This window comes from Haliotis rubra, unplaced genomic scaffold, assembly GCF_003918875.1.
Source record: "Haliotis rubra isolate DU_JTF1 unplaced genomic scaffold, ASM391887v1 Scf189, whole genome shotgun sequence".
Lineage (NCBI taxonomy): Eukaryota > Metazoa > Mollusca > Gastropoda > Lepetellida > Haliotidae > Haliotis > Haliotis rubra.
The window spans coordinates 605,207-618,812 of record NW_025765880.1 but is presented as its reverse complement, the minus strand read 5'-3'; the positions used below and the strand labels follow the sequence as shown (position 1 = coordinate 618,812).

The 13,606-nt window shown below is 42.0% G+C and overlaps 1 protein-coding gene across 2 annotated transcripts in view; it reads right to left on the bottom strand.

Annotated features, from left to right (window-relative positions):
* Window positions 1-11,888, bottom strand: part of LOC124274222 (MFS-type transporter SLC18B1-like) — a 36,388-nt gene extending 24,500 nt beyond the window's left edge. Inside the window, exons 1-2 of one of the 2 annotated variants that reach the window (XM_046709556.1) lie at window positions 11,746-11,888; window positions 2,126-2,218 (exon numbers count right to left, since the gene is read on the bottom strand). In XM_046709556.1, coding sequence (XP_046565512.1) covers window positions 2,126-2,182 — 57 coding nt within the window. In that variant the 5' untranslated portion in view covers window positions 2,183-2,218; window positions 11,746-11,888. Of the gene's footprint in view, window positions 1-2,125; window positions 2,219-5,521; window positions 5,606-11,745 lie in introns of those variants that run through there. The other variant, XM_046709557.1, reaches the window with a different exon arrangement.
* Window positions 11,889-13,606: the final 1,718 nt, after the last annotated feature.

Sequence of the window (13,606 nt, the reverse complement as noted above, 5' to 3'; positions counted from 1 at the left end):
ACTGCGTAATAAGTACACAATGTGATCACCGTTTGTACTCATGTACACGGTTTGTACTGCGTAATAAGTACACAATGTGCTCGCCGTTTGTACTCACGTACAAGGTTTGTGCTGCGTAATACGTACACAACATGCTCACCGTTTGTACTCACGTACACGGTTTGTACTGCGTAATAAGTACACAATGTGCTCGCCGTTTGTACTCACGTACACGGTTTGTACTGCGTAATAAGTACACAATGTGCTCACCGATTGTACTCAGGTACACGGCTTGTACTGCGTAATAAGTACACAATGTGCTCGCCGTTTGTACTCACGTACACGGTTTGTACTGCGTAATAAGTACACAATGTGATCACCGTTTGTACTCCTTATGTACACGGTTTGTACTGCGTAATAAGTACACAATATGATCACCGTTTGTACTCATGTACACGGTTTGTACTGCGTAATAAGTACACAATGTGATCACCGTTTGTACTCACGTACACGGTTTGTACTGCGTAATAAGTACACAATGTGATCACCGTTTGTACTCACGTACACGGTTTGTACTGCGTAATAAGTACACAATGTGATCACCGTTTGTACTCATGTACACGGTTTGTACTGCGTAATACGTACACAATGTGCTCGCCGTTTGTACTCACGTACACGGTTTGTGCTGCGTAATACGTACACAATGTGATCACCGTTTGTACTCACGTACACGGTTTGTACTGCGTAATAAGTACACAATGTGATCATCGTTTGTACTCACGTACACGGTTTGTACTGCGTAATAAGTACACAATGTGATCACCGTTTGTACTCACGTACACGGTTTGTACTGCGTAATAAGTACACAATGTGATCACCGTTTGTACTCATGTACACGGTTTGTACTGCGTAATACGTACACAATGTGCTCACCGTTTGTACTCATGTACACGGTTTGTACTTCGTAATATGTACACAATGTGCTCGCCGTTTGTTCTCGTGTACATGGTTTGTACTGCGTAATACGTACACAATGTGCTCACCGATTGTACTCACGTACACGGTTTGTACTCCGTAATACGTACACAATATGCTCACCGTTTGTACTCATGTACACGGTTTGTACTGCGTAATACGTACACAATGTGCTCACCGTTTGTACTCATGTACACAATTTGTACTCCGTAGTACGTACACAATGTGCTCACCGTTAGTACTCCTTAAGTACACGGTTTGTACTTCGTAATGTGTACACAATGTTCTCACGTTTGTTCTCGTGTACATGGTTTGTACTCCGTAATACGTACACAATATGCTCACCGTTTGTACTCATGTACACGGTTTGTACTGCGTAATACGTACACAATGTGCTCACCGTTTGTACTCATGTACACAATTTGTACTCCGTAATACGTACACAATGTGCTCACCGTTTGTACTCATGTACACGGTTTGTACTGCGTAATACGTACACAATGTGCTCACCGTTTGTACTCATGTACACGGTTTGTACTGCGTAATACGTACACAATGTGCTCACCGTTTGTACTCATGTACACAATTTGTACTCCGTAATACGTACACAATGTGCTCACCGTTTGTACTCATGTACACGGTTTGTACTGCGTAATACGTACACAATGTGCTCACCGTTAGTACTCTTTAAGTACACGGTTTGTACTCCGTAATATGTACACAATGTGCTCACCGTTAGTACTCCTTCAGTACACGGTTTGTACTGCGTAATACGTACACAATGTGCTCACCGATTGTACTCATGTACACGGTTTGTACTCCGTAATACGTACACAATATGCTCACCGTTTGTACTCATGTACACGGTTTGTACTGCGTAATACGTACACAATGTGCTCGCCGTTTGTACTCATGTACACAATTTGTACTCCGTAGGACGTACACAATGTGCTCACCGTTAGTACTCCTTAAGTACACGGTTTGTACTCCGTAATATGTACACAATGTTCTCACGTTTGTTCTCGTGTACATGGTTTGTACTCCGTAATACGTACACCGCATGTACGCTGTTTGCGCTGTTACAAAACATGCATGTATTCCACATGATCAGTTCACCTGTACATCAGTAGTATGTAAACAGTCTCCGCACCAGCACCCAGCATGTACGTACCTCACTACTGCCGCCATAACTGCTCTGACGGGAAGCGGCCTCTTGGTTGGTGTCCATTTCCGAGCAGCCATTTGCGTATCACATCACCTTCTCCTGGAAGAAAAAATGGCAGTGAATAGAAGTTTGTTTCACAACATATATGTCATACAAGTACTCATCTATAAACCAGTGTTTACATCTGACACGCTGTGATATACATGGAATACGAGACTCACTCGTTATACAGCGCGGTGTTTGGTACTTGTTATCATCATATATATAGCCGACGCGTAAAAACAAAAATTAAACGGAAACCAACTGTTATAGTTGCCATGGCATAAACGTCGTATTCCGCAATATTCCCGTGAAGATCCGGGTTAGAATTGATCTTCAGTAACCCATGTTTGTCGTAAGAGGCGACTAACGGGTGGTCAGACTCGCTGACTTGGCTGACACATGTCATCGTATCCCAGTTGCGTAGATCGATGCTAATGATGTTGATCACTGGTTTGACTGGTCCAGACTCTATTATTTACAGACCGCCGCCATATAGCTGGAATACTGCTGGGTTGTTGTTGGTTGTTGGTTTGTTGTTGTTTTGTTGTTTTGTGTCGTTACACGTTATAATTAACGATTAAAGCTAAGGATATTTAGCTTTGTCGTACGGACGTTCACCATTAAAGGAAATTCTCATAATCTTAGTCAACACATCTGTCGGGCCGTGATACTAAAGTAAATTCTCCTTCTACCACCAACACAAACCAGATAAAAGAACAAACATCAGTGTAAGTCCCCTGCGACACTTGCCGAGGCGTTTATTAAAACTGTACGCGGTACATCACATCACAGCGATGATTAACGCCTCACCGTCTTGTTCAACGCAAACATTCCTTCAAGCAGATTGACCTTCCTGCAAGGCAGTTTCTACGTTTGCACCCTAGAAGAAAAAAAGTACGCATATTATCACTGTAGACATCAGATGCTACTGTAACATCTCCTCCACCTACAAGGTAGGTATGACAACACTGCAGCAGTGTTTCTCATTATCATCTCTTCTTGCAGCACCTTAAGTGTCACAAATCAATATGTTCAGTACTGGTGTCGCAGCCGAGAATGAACTTACCGCGCTATGACGTCACATTTATAGACATATCTGACAGCGCCCTCTAGACCATGCATTACCTCCCCTTTTATCTGGTTTGTCCCTAAAGAGAAATCAATTTCTATCTAATTCACCCAGCTCAAACGATAGAAATTTCATTAAAAAACCTTTCCGGGTATAAATGTGATTTTGATCCTTATGTAGTAATAAAGTACAAGTTTTATACCTAATTGTATCATTCCTGCTGTTAACAGCTTTATAACCTTTGCGCGAATTTTATCTCCATTTCTCACAAGAGCAACGGGTGAAGGTGAGCATCCTAAGTACCACGATTATGTCTATTTAAAGCTATAACTAAACAGAGAAACGTAAACGCTGATTTTTAAATACTTTACTGTGTTCAGTTAAAATGGCATATTTAATTTCATTTGATTGATACTAGAATCAAACTTATCACACTGACAGTCACGTGTTCTGTAGACAGAATGACACTACTGATTATTCGGTCACAAGATGCGTACATCAGGGGAGGAATCCTATTAGTACCTGGTGAACCACCATGTACAGGCTGCAAAGGTCTACAGTCTACAGATGCCACCCTGTGGAATTCTCGTCTATGTTTTTCAGCAACGCGTCGACCAGTTGTGTTTTGGGAGTATGTTGAAGTGGACGTACACGTCTCACTCGAGTTCATCCCAACGATGCTCTGTTGGGTTCAGAAGATCTGGAAGTCCATGACTAAGCATTGACGTTTGAATTATGGAGGAAGTCTTGGCCAATAACGTCTCGGGCGATCTTGGGTTTGAGTGATGCAGCTATACAGATCCAACAAACGATGGTGCTCTTGGTCAGTCACTTCTAGGTCAATCTCGGCTTGGATTGAGGCTCCTATGCAACTCCCACAAACGAGATTTGGTGCGATCGGTCTATCACTTCTTAGACGATCTTGGCTTGGATACCACAATACGATATGGTGACTCTTGGTACCCTTCTCAAATCAGGCACGTAGCCTGCAGTCACGGTTGCATGTCGATGAACGACCTGGACGTGGCAATTTTGTGCATGGGCAATGACTCTTGGTCTATCACTTCTCGGACGATCTTGGGTTGGACGGATGCTGGTATACAGATGTATGGTATTCCGGCGCGGGCTGCAGACTGGGACTCAATGTGGACTGACCAAATGTGGGATGACCTCGACCTTTTATAGTCACTGTCACTACAGATTGTTGTCACAACATTTACGAGCATTCTGATTTTGATTTCCATTCTACATTTTCTTGCATATTTGGCTATTTCGTGCATACATTGTTATATGATCTTTGACTATTTCGTGCATACATTGTTAAATGATCTTTGTCTATTTCGTGCATACATTGTTAAATGATCTTTGACTATTTCGTGCATACATTGTCAACTGATCTATGACATTTTCGTGCATACATTGTCAACTGATCTATGACATTTTCGTGCATACATTGTCAAATGATCTATGACATTTTCGTGCATACATTGTCAAATGATCTGTAACAATTTCGTGCATGCTTTTTATATAAAGCGACAAAGATTACAACAGTTGCGTTTGTGCACAATGCAACGACGGTATTTCGGCAGTCCAATTGCGGTAGATGTAACATAGCTCATGTACAATAACTAGTAATAGTATATTATTAGAACTCCTGACCAACGAAAACGTCAAGTACATCAGAATTATTCAACAAAAGTAATGGACTTCCTTGCATGACACCACTCTGGGTGGAAGGAATATACTGATATAGAGTCATATACTGCTACTGTACATTTTACTTTAGGGAACATGACTTGAATTACAATGAGTGAGTTCATTTTTACGCCGCACTCAGCAATATTCCAGCTATTTGGCGGCGGTCTGTTAATAATCGAGTCTGGACCAGATAATCCATTGATCAACAGCATGAGCATCGATCTACGAATAGGGATACGATGACATATGTCAACCAAGTCAGCTAGCCTGACCACCCGATCCCGTTAGTCGCCTCTTACGACAAGCATGGGTTACTGAAGATCATTTCTAAACCAGATCTTCACGGGTACATGAATTACATGAATGTCTCTACAGGTATTCCCTCTTAAACACAATATACCACAACATATAAATCGTCAGAGTAAACCACGTTCGTCTACGCTATATTTCAGTTTAACGCTAGCGGTACAACGACATATGACCCTATTCGCTTTTTAATGTTTTTGATGTTTCTAAGATAGCAATAGGCGAACAGTTCACGTACCACGATGACAGATTTTATGACTGGAATTGACAAGATCAAGAATACTCACACATTACGCTGTTTAGAAAATAATCGGTGTCAAGCGAGCACCACCATGAAGATGCATAACCCGCCCTTAGTCATGTGATAACCCCTGATAACAAAGTGGTGTTATTTACCTGTTCGTATAATCTTATGTCGGCTATTATTATACTGGTGCCAGATAACATTCCTCAAGTAGCTCCTTGATTTATCAACTATATACCAGACACAAAAAGAAACTGTACACGTATGAAATCAAAATATACCTAGGGAGTATGTTTGTACTCAAATACAGATGTAAACAAAATAATATGTAAATTGAATACATATGCATGCACATTGACTGAAGTGGTTCCGGCCTGGGCACGTGCAACACGTTTGTGCGCGCGCATCTTGACTGCGTGGAACACATGCGTGTCAACAACTGCTGTCGATTTGGGAAGCTACTTGTTGGACGTTCGATAGTTCAAAAAATTAAACGGCTGAGGAACTACACATTCCACGAGTCACATGCCGCGAGTCACGACTGTACAACGTCATGAGGATACTGAGATCGTCCAGGGTGTGTGAGTGTGGGTGTGGGTGGGTGTGGGTGGGTGTGGGTGGGTGTGGGGGGTGTGTGCTTACTTGGTGGTACGGTGATGATTTGGAGTGGGACACGTACACGTCAGAGAACCCCAGTTGTTGTTCAGGGCAATTTTACAAGTGTGGGCTACAGAGATCAGATTCTCGTACTAGTAGCAATTTCGTTTTCGTCATGGCCAAGGAATGACATTCTAACATAATGCCCGTCCTCACACGGCTGAAGTTCTTGTGGCTTTTCATTGACAGCACAATGTTCAAGTACTGCCTCGGCCTGCATATCTGTTACATTACTAACTTCATATGAATATAGTTACTTTGTTATATGACAGATCATCCGTCATGGGAAATACTCACTAGTTCTCTAACTCTTGAGTTGTATATGTCTCATGTCAGAAATACTATTGGTTTTACACTTCATGTTTAGAGAAGCTGTCCTCCTATGTTAAATAACAATACGTCACACGTGTTATACAAGCGACCTGGCGTGATAGCTGATAACACAATCACTTCAATGAGGTTCAAACGCTACTCGTTGGTCCCAATGACACTGTGGTTGTTTAGAGCAGAGCGACACTGGGTGTATATCAACGGCTGACCTGATGCACGTGTCAAAGTTGATACCTTGGCACGTGGGATAGCGATGTGAGTAGCAGGCCCCCGTTTCCCTGTCAGTTTAATGCTAATGGCACTTATCCCCACAAACATGACACAACATACCTGTACCGACTGAAGGGTGAAAGGTTTCAGGAAACTAAGCTACAAAAAAAAATACAGATAAAAGGTTATAGAAAAGACTTTTGTAATTTGTTAGAGAATCAATGTGTTAGGAAAACAACCCAAATGTAGAGGTAGGTCAACATGACCAATACTCCTGACCAGCTCCAGATATCACCAGTTAAGGCCCGATTAGCAATAAAGATGTTTGCCAGATGATTCAGATATTCACTCGGATAGTCAACAGTTGCATCAACGAATTCAGAGCCAAGAGAGTTCAGGACCGCCTGAACACATGTTCCGCCATTCCAACAACAACGCCCAAAAAAGGTAAACCGATAGCTTCACTTTTCCATTCCTGAGACCTGTCTCGGAGATTCAGAAGCTCTATTCATGGACAGCTGCTTCCGGGTGTCACGGAACAATTCAACTAGATCTGTAAGTGCGCTGCGCCAAGAAACTGGTCTCAAGATGGGCATTAGACGAGATCCACCAATGTTTCCTCCAGGTCAATGGAATGCCCAGTAGACAATCCGTGTCGGTGATCCGCGAAGTAATTATCTGTGTACAGGGTGGAATAACATTATTTTCAACCTGGTTTGCCACTGCCACTGTCAGAATATGGATGAAAGCTCCAGGTGATAGATGGGAGATTGTACTTCATAAGCATCAGCGGACTATGGATTACATAGACGAACGGTGTTCTGGATACAAAACATTGAATATTCTATAGAATGCCATAATGTTATAAAGATATATGTACTTTTTTTTTGTTAAACATTTTTTATACACAAATCTCATTTTCTTTTTCTTCGATCCCCACCTGCACTATCCACTCGCATCACCTAGAGTAGACTACTAAACATTCTGTAGATAGGAGTACGTTCACGCATCAAATTCTGGCTTTAAATCCGTGGTCTTGCAATGTTTAGTCATTCCCTGTCAACACGGCCCGAATGCGGGTGTCAGAGCCAAAGAGATGGCAAATTATTGAAAGTTAATGCATTCCAAAGGTATGTCTTTCAGAGCAGCTGGAATACAATAATCAGCCACATGGTGAGGAATCAATGCTGGACCCTCCACATTCAGGAACACCTCCTGTGACGTTGAGACACGAAGTCAGGACACAGTTTCGTTCAGTTCCACGACAGACATGTGCACCGAGTCCAGTCCTGAAGCGACAACAGCTACCCGCTCGATGTCTATCTGGCGTAAGGTGGTCCATCAAACGCCCGTTGGTACGCAGTGTTCTCTGATATAAACTCCAAACAATGGTTCTCGTATCCAGTTATAAGCTGTGACGTCTGTTCATGGACCGACATAACCATTGATCTGAAATCACTCTAGCACACTTGGAACACCCTTGTACTTCACACACAGACGAACCGCGAAGATCCGGGGTAGAATTGGTCTTCAGCCACCCACGTTGTCATAGGACGCTTTGTGCAGCCCTCCTGTTAAATCACGATGTGTCAGGCTGATGTGGGAGGAAGATGATGAAGGTCTCATGTTGTACCAGTTTATGTAAATCCACACGCATGTTTTTGATGCTATGAACCACCAGGATTTGAATTACACGATGTACATGTATCCATTTCTCGCATCTGTATCATAAATGATGACAGTAGATGGCATCATAACAACAACAGAACTGGAATTCGGTAATCTTGACATTGTTTCGGTTCAACTGCCATTGTTATTTCCGGATATAGTCCTGCGATTGGAGGATACTCGCATACACTTCATCAAAACTGCTGGCTGCAGGTGCCATTGATGACCTACTCTTGTTATACTGGGACTAGCCGAACAGAGACTCCTGTCCCTCTCTTGCCATGCCAGGTTCAGTCTAAGCGCAAACTAGATAGATGATTTGTCAACTTGTGTGCAATGATTCATGTATACATGTATTTCCCCTGCTGTTTAAAACAAATTCGGCGTAAGTTGATACACAGTATTATTGGAAACATGGGTGTATTTTAGAAACAAAGCGGACGTGAGATCAAACATTATTGAATTATTTGACTAAATCACTTGAAGTCAAATGAGCATTCTGATGGGTTTGTCATTTTTCCGCGCGTAATTTTCATCCATAAGGGGACGAGTCTTGTTGCAGGTGTATGTTGTTCCATTAATCACTCGGTGGTGTCAAGACCATGTCAAGACCATGTCAAGGCCGGCACAATATACACATCAACCAGTGGACAGGACTGAACGACCCTCTACTGAGGTGACCGAGACCGAGGGTAGGTTGCCATTACGCAACTACAGCTGTATTATTAGCATACCTATGGGTCAAGACGTTACCTAGAGTGAGATAACACAGCACTTCACTCAAGCTCAAGAACAAGCTGCGTAGGATTACATAACCTAGATTGCCCGTCTGTGTCTCTGCTTGTCTGCAACATATGTACTCTTTTCAGCAAACATTACCTGGCAAAGGTCATTCATGCCTGACTGGCGGATTATACAGTGAAATATGAAGCTTCTACGCCGGTGTCAATTTGCGTGCGAAACAGATTCCATTTGACATAAACGACCAAACAGTTTTGGAAACTACTTGCGTGAATCGTATAAATGCAGTGACGATCTAAATAGCAAGTCAAAACTATCATTTGCATTACATCGTACCCTTGTTTACCTGGACACTTCTAAATGCGGACGCTTTCACAAGAAACGCTAGCTCTGGTTTAACTGGATTTCACTATACATCTGAACATATAATCAACATTTAAATAAATGCCAATGCAAACCACTGTTTTCGTTAATAGCTTTATTATTATTTTTGCGAAAATGAAAGGCAACAGAATGAATAAATGTTGTTTTAAGCCGCACCAGCTATTTTTCGCAATTATTCTCGTCGGAAAGGAATCGGGTTCATATTTCAAAATAACATACCATAGACATTATTATACCACTGGAGTTAAGGACAATTAACCTGAAGATTTTCAAATCTAAACTGAAGACATACGTTTTTAAGAAAACTTACAGTGTCTAACTTTTCATTCTCCAGTTGTTCGGAGAGCGCTTCTGAGCAGTAATTTGGGCTGGAACTGCCTCTATATAAATGTTTTATGATGACGATGATGATTAAAATATATTGAACTACCATAATCGGGGATTGGATGGTATTTTGTTGACACTGAGACTCAGAATAGACACAGGGATAAGTAGTCGGTGAACCTTCAAGAAATGTGTATTTTATCAATATAACTGTTATGTATAACTAAAGTATATTAAAGTCAAATTCATCTTTTACTCACTTTAAAGTACAGAATGTATATGATTTAGTTTGGTATTGCACTGTGGTCTCGGATGAGCCTTCTAACCATTTGTCTTGCCCTGGAATGTGTCATGTGTCCCCTCCCCTCTCCTGCCCTAAGGCGCGGATGCTATGACTCCCAGCAAACAATACATGGGCACACACACGCACACAAACACGCGCACACGCATACCTAATTGACACACACACACACACACACACACACACACACACACACACACACACACACACACACACACACACACACACAAATACAAAACAAACAAAAAACCCGCACGTACCTACTCACTTACACAGGAACAGGCTTGTCATCACTCACACATACCCCCGTATCCACAGTTGTAGCTGTATGCGGATCACCCACAATGACGAGGCATTACTCGCCTACAGGGTTACCAGGCTGGTTTAGCGCACAGCTTACACATGACCAGTACATAGGGACATTTTGTCACTCACCATAATCTGCAGCAGGGCCGGTACTCGGCAATAATCGTGTACATGTAATTGTGACACATGGGCTGCAGGATTTGTCACTAATATCTGATGTAATGCTACACAATTCGTCAGTCAGTAATTAAACTCAATTTACTCTTACCTGAAACCCTCTATACCCTCCACATCAATTAATTATAATAATAATAATAATAGTCCATTTATCATGTGCATTATTCCACGCATAAAGCACGCCCAAACAATCAGATTATTATTACCCCGGATAACCCAAGCTGCCTGTGAGGTGCTAGAAAGTTAATAGTCACATTACCTATCCCACCGGGTACCCATTTTTCTGCTAGGTGAACGGAGACAATTTTAACAAACTCACTTGCCTAAATTTGAGACCACATATATCACATGTGCTTCGTTGTGGGGCAGAACTGAAGTCCTGGGAAACTCTTTGGAGTCAAGCTGCCAAGCACGGTCACCCATCCAAGGACTCTCCGCAACCCACATTGCCTAACTTCAACTGATTTGTGACCTGAGCTCTATGCACAGGACCACACACCACTTAAACGTGTTTAAAATCGGTTGAATTTGGATTTATTTGGAAGTATATGTGTGCTAACACTATCCACTCGGCTATAATGGTATCTTTAAAGAATTTAATTAACACTGACTGACTGAGTTTAGGTTTACGCCGCTTTTAGAAATATTTCAGCAATATCAGGGCGGGGGGACACCCGAAATGGGCTTCACACATTGTGCCCATGTGGGGAATCGAACCCGGGTCTTCGGCGTGACGTGCCAACGCTTTAACCACTAGGCTACCCCACCGCCCCATTTAATTAACAAGTAGCAATTGCCAGTCTCCTCATTCAAACGTCCTGATTTAAATTGACGTTTCGACTGAATCAAGCGTCAAGAAAATACGTTATAATCCTTCAAGAAGATAGGAGGTGGTGATGCAATTAAACCAAATACTTATATATCAATAATATTAACAACGTAACAGTGGCTGAACATATACATCATAGGGTGGAATATACAGACACCTGTCCACTGCTCGAGTAGGTATGAGACATGCAAATCGTGCTTAACCGACCAGTTCGATGTTTACCCATTACAGACGAACATCCGATATGTCTTCATTCATTTCAAGCATTCACGTGATCAATCGGCCAAAAAATATAATGAACTTACTTCATTGAGTACAAAGATCACTAAACGTTACTTACCCAGTCATCCGACTCTCACCGTGGTCAGTGTACTGCCCCAGTGGTCAAGGTCCAGGTGTGTGTCCAGCGTGGACATACATGCTGGAGTAACAGGCCGACCTGCAGGTTAAGGCTGTCTGTCATATGTGCACAGGTATGGGAACCCAGGCGTAAACAACTCGGGCTGTATTTGGGCGACCATAACCATCAACGTGTCACTGACCAATAATTTAAAACAATTTGGAACGGTTCCGTATGAAAATATTTTGTCTCTTTTACAGGTTACTGTTCATTTATCAAGACTTCATGTCCCACTCTCATCTTGTATTATAGCGAGTGGTATCCTATAACAGGTCGTGGATTATTTCCCATTCTTTTGACATTTATTGGTGTGATACCAATAGGTGCTGGTATGGTTAAACGAATAGTCATACCAGTTCATATCAGTATTATTGAACGACGTGGCAGTTCTACCAGTTGGTGGCGGTGCATATGTGATATGTGACATCGGTCCACGGAGTGGTGCCAGTTGATACGATACATGACTACTTCAAACCAAATGGTGCCGGCGTTTATGTGACATTTGGCAACTTCAAACCAAATGGTGCCGGCGATAATGTGACATATGGCAACTTCAAACCAAATGGTGCCGGCGATATGTGACATATGGCAACTTCAAACCAAATGGTGCCGGCGATAATGTGACATATCACAACTTCAAACCAAATGGTGCCGGCGATAATGTGACTTATGACAACTACAAACCAAATGGTGCCGGCGTTTATGTGACATATCACAACTTCAAACCAAATGGTGCCGTGACATCTCTTCGGGGGGAAAGTCTCACCAAACCGTTAGTTCGAATTTCTTCTTCTTTGAATGGCATTTTAATAGTTGGGAAGCACAATATAGAAAAAACTTTATGGATAACAACTTCTTTTATTCGTGAGTGCGACGTTTTGATACAGATTCTTGTACCGTTTCATTTTCGTTCTGTTTGTAGTTGTGTCTCACCCGTGCTTGTGGTTTTGTATTATTCAATCTCTCATACAAACATTGGATTGTTTGTTTAGACTTTGTACACATCGTATTAAATATGTTTACTTCGGATTTTAACTACGAACAACCGGCAACAAACTTGGTTCTTCACTTTCTCTTCAAAGTGAGTCTACGACTCGTTCTCCATTCAAGACTAAAACATTTGCTCAAACACAACCGGGTGTATTTTAACACGCGACGTACCTACGTTCCGTCTGAATTGCCCCTACTCAAAACAACAGTCACTCCTGTCCCATGTGTGTGGTCGGACTGTATGTACGTTCTGATAAAGCGACGGGGCCATAGTTGGGGCACATGACAAGCTAAAGGTATCCCGTATAATGGGCAATACAAACACCCCATTCCCCACTGAACAAACTGTAAACGATACCAGAACACGTGGTTGTGAGACGGAGAGGTTAAAAACTGGGACGCGGAGTATACGATTAACGCAGTTTAGATTAGGTAATCCTCAATCCTGGGACTTACATATTTCAGATTGATTTATATGAGGTTGACGAACTCACGACTGATGTTGTTTATTTAGGGCCAAAGGGGAGTATATTATATTTAGAAGTTGTGGATGGGAGATCGCATTGTTTCAAGGTACTCAAATTAGATAATGCAAATATATCGAAGTCGTGCTATGCATGACCAAACGTAAACTAATTGGGACGAATCTGTCCTCTCAGATATATATATCTGATACAATAAATCATGTTTATATCGAACACGCTTATAGCGAACAGGTTCTTCCACACGATTTGCTGTATATTGCATATAATATATCACAGCAAAAATAACTTAGTTTCCGTTTTTGCGGAAACCTAATGGATACTGGGTA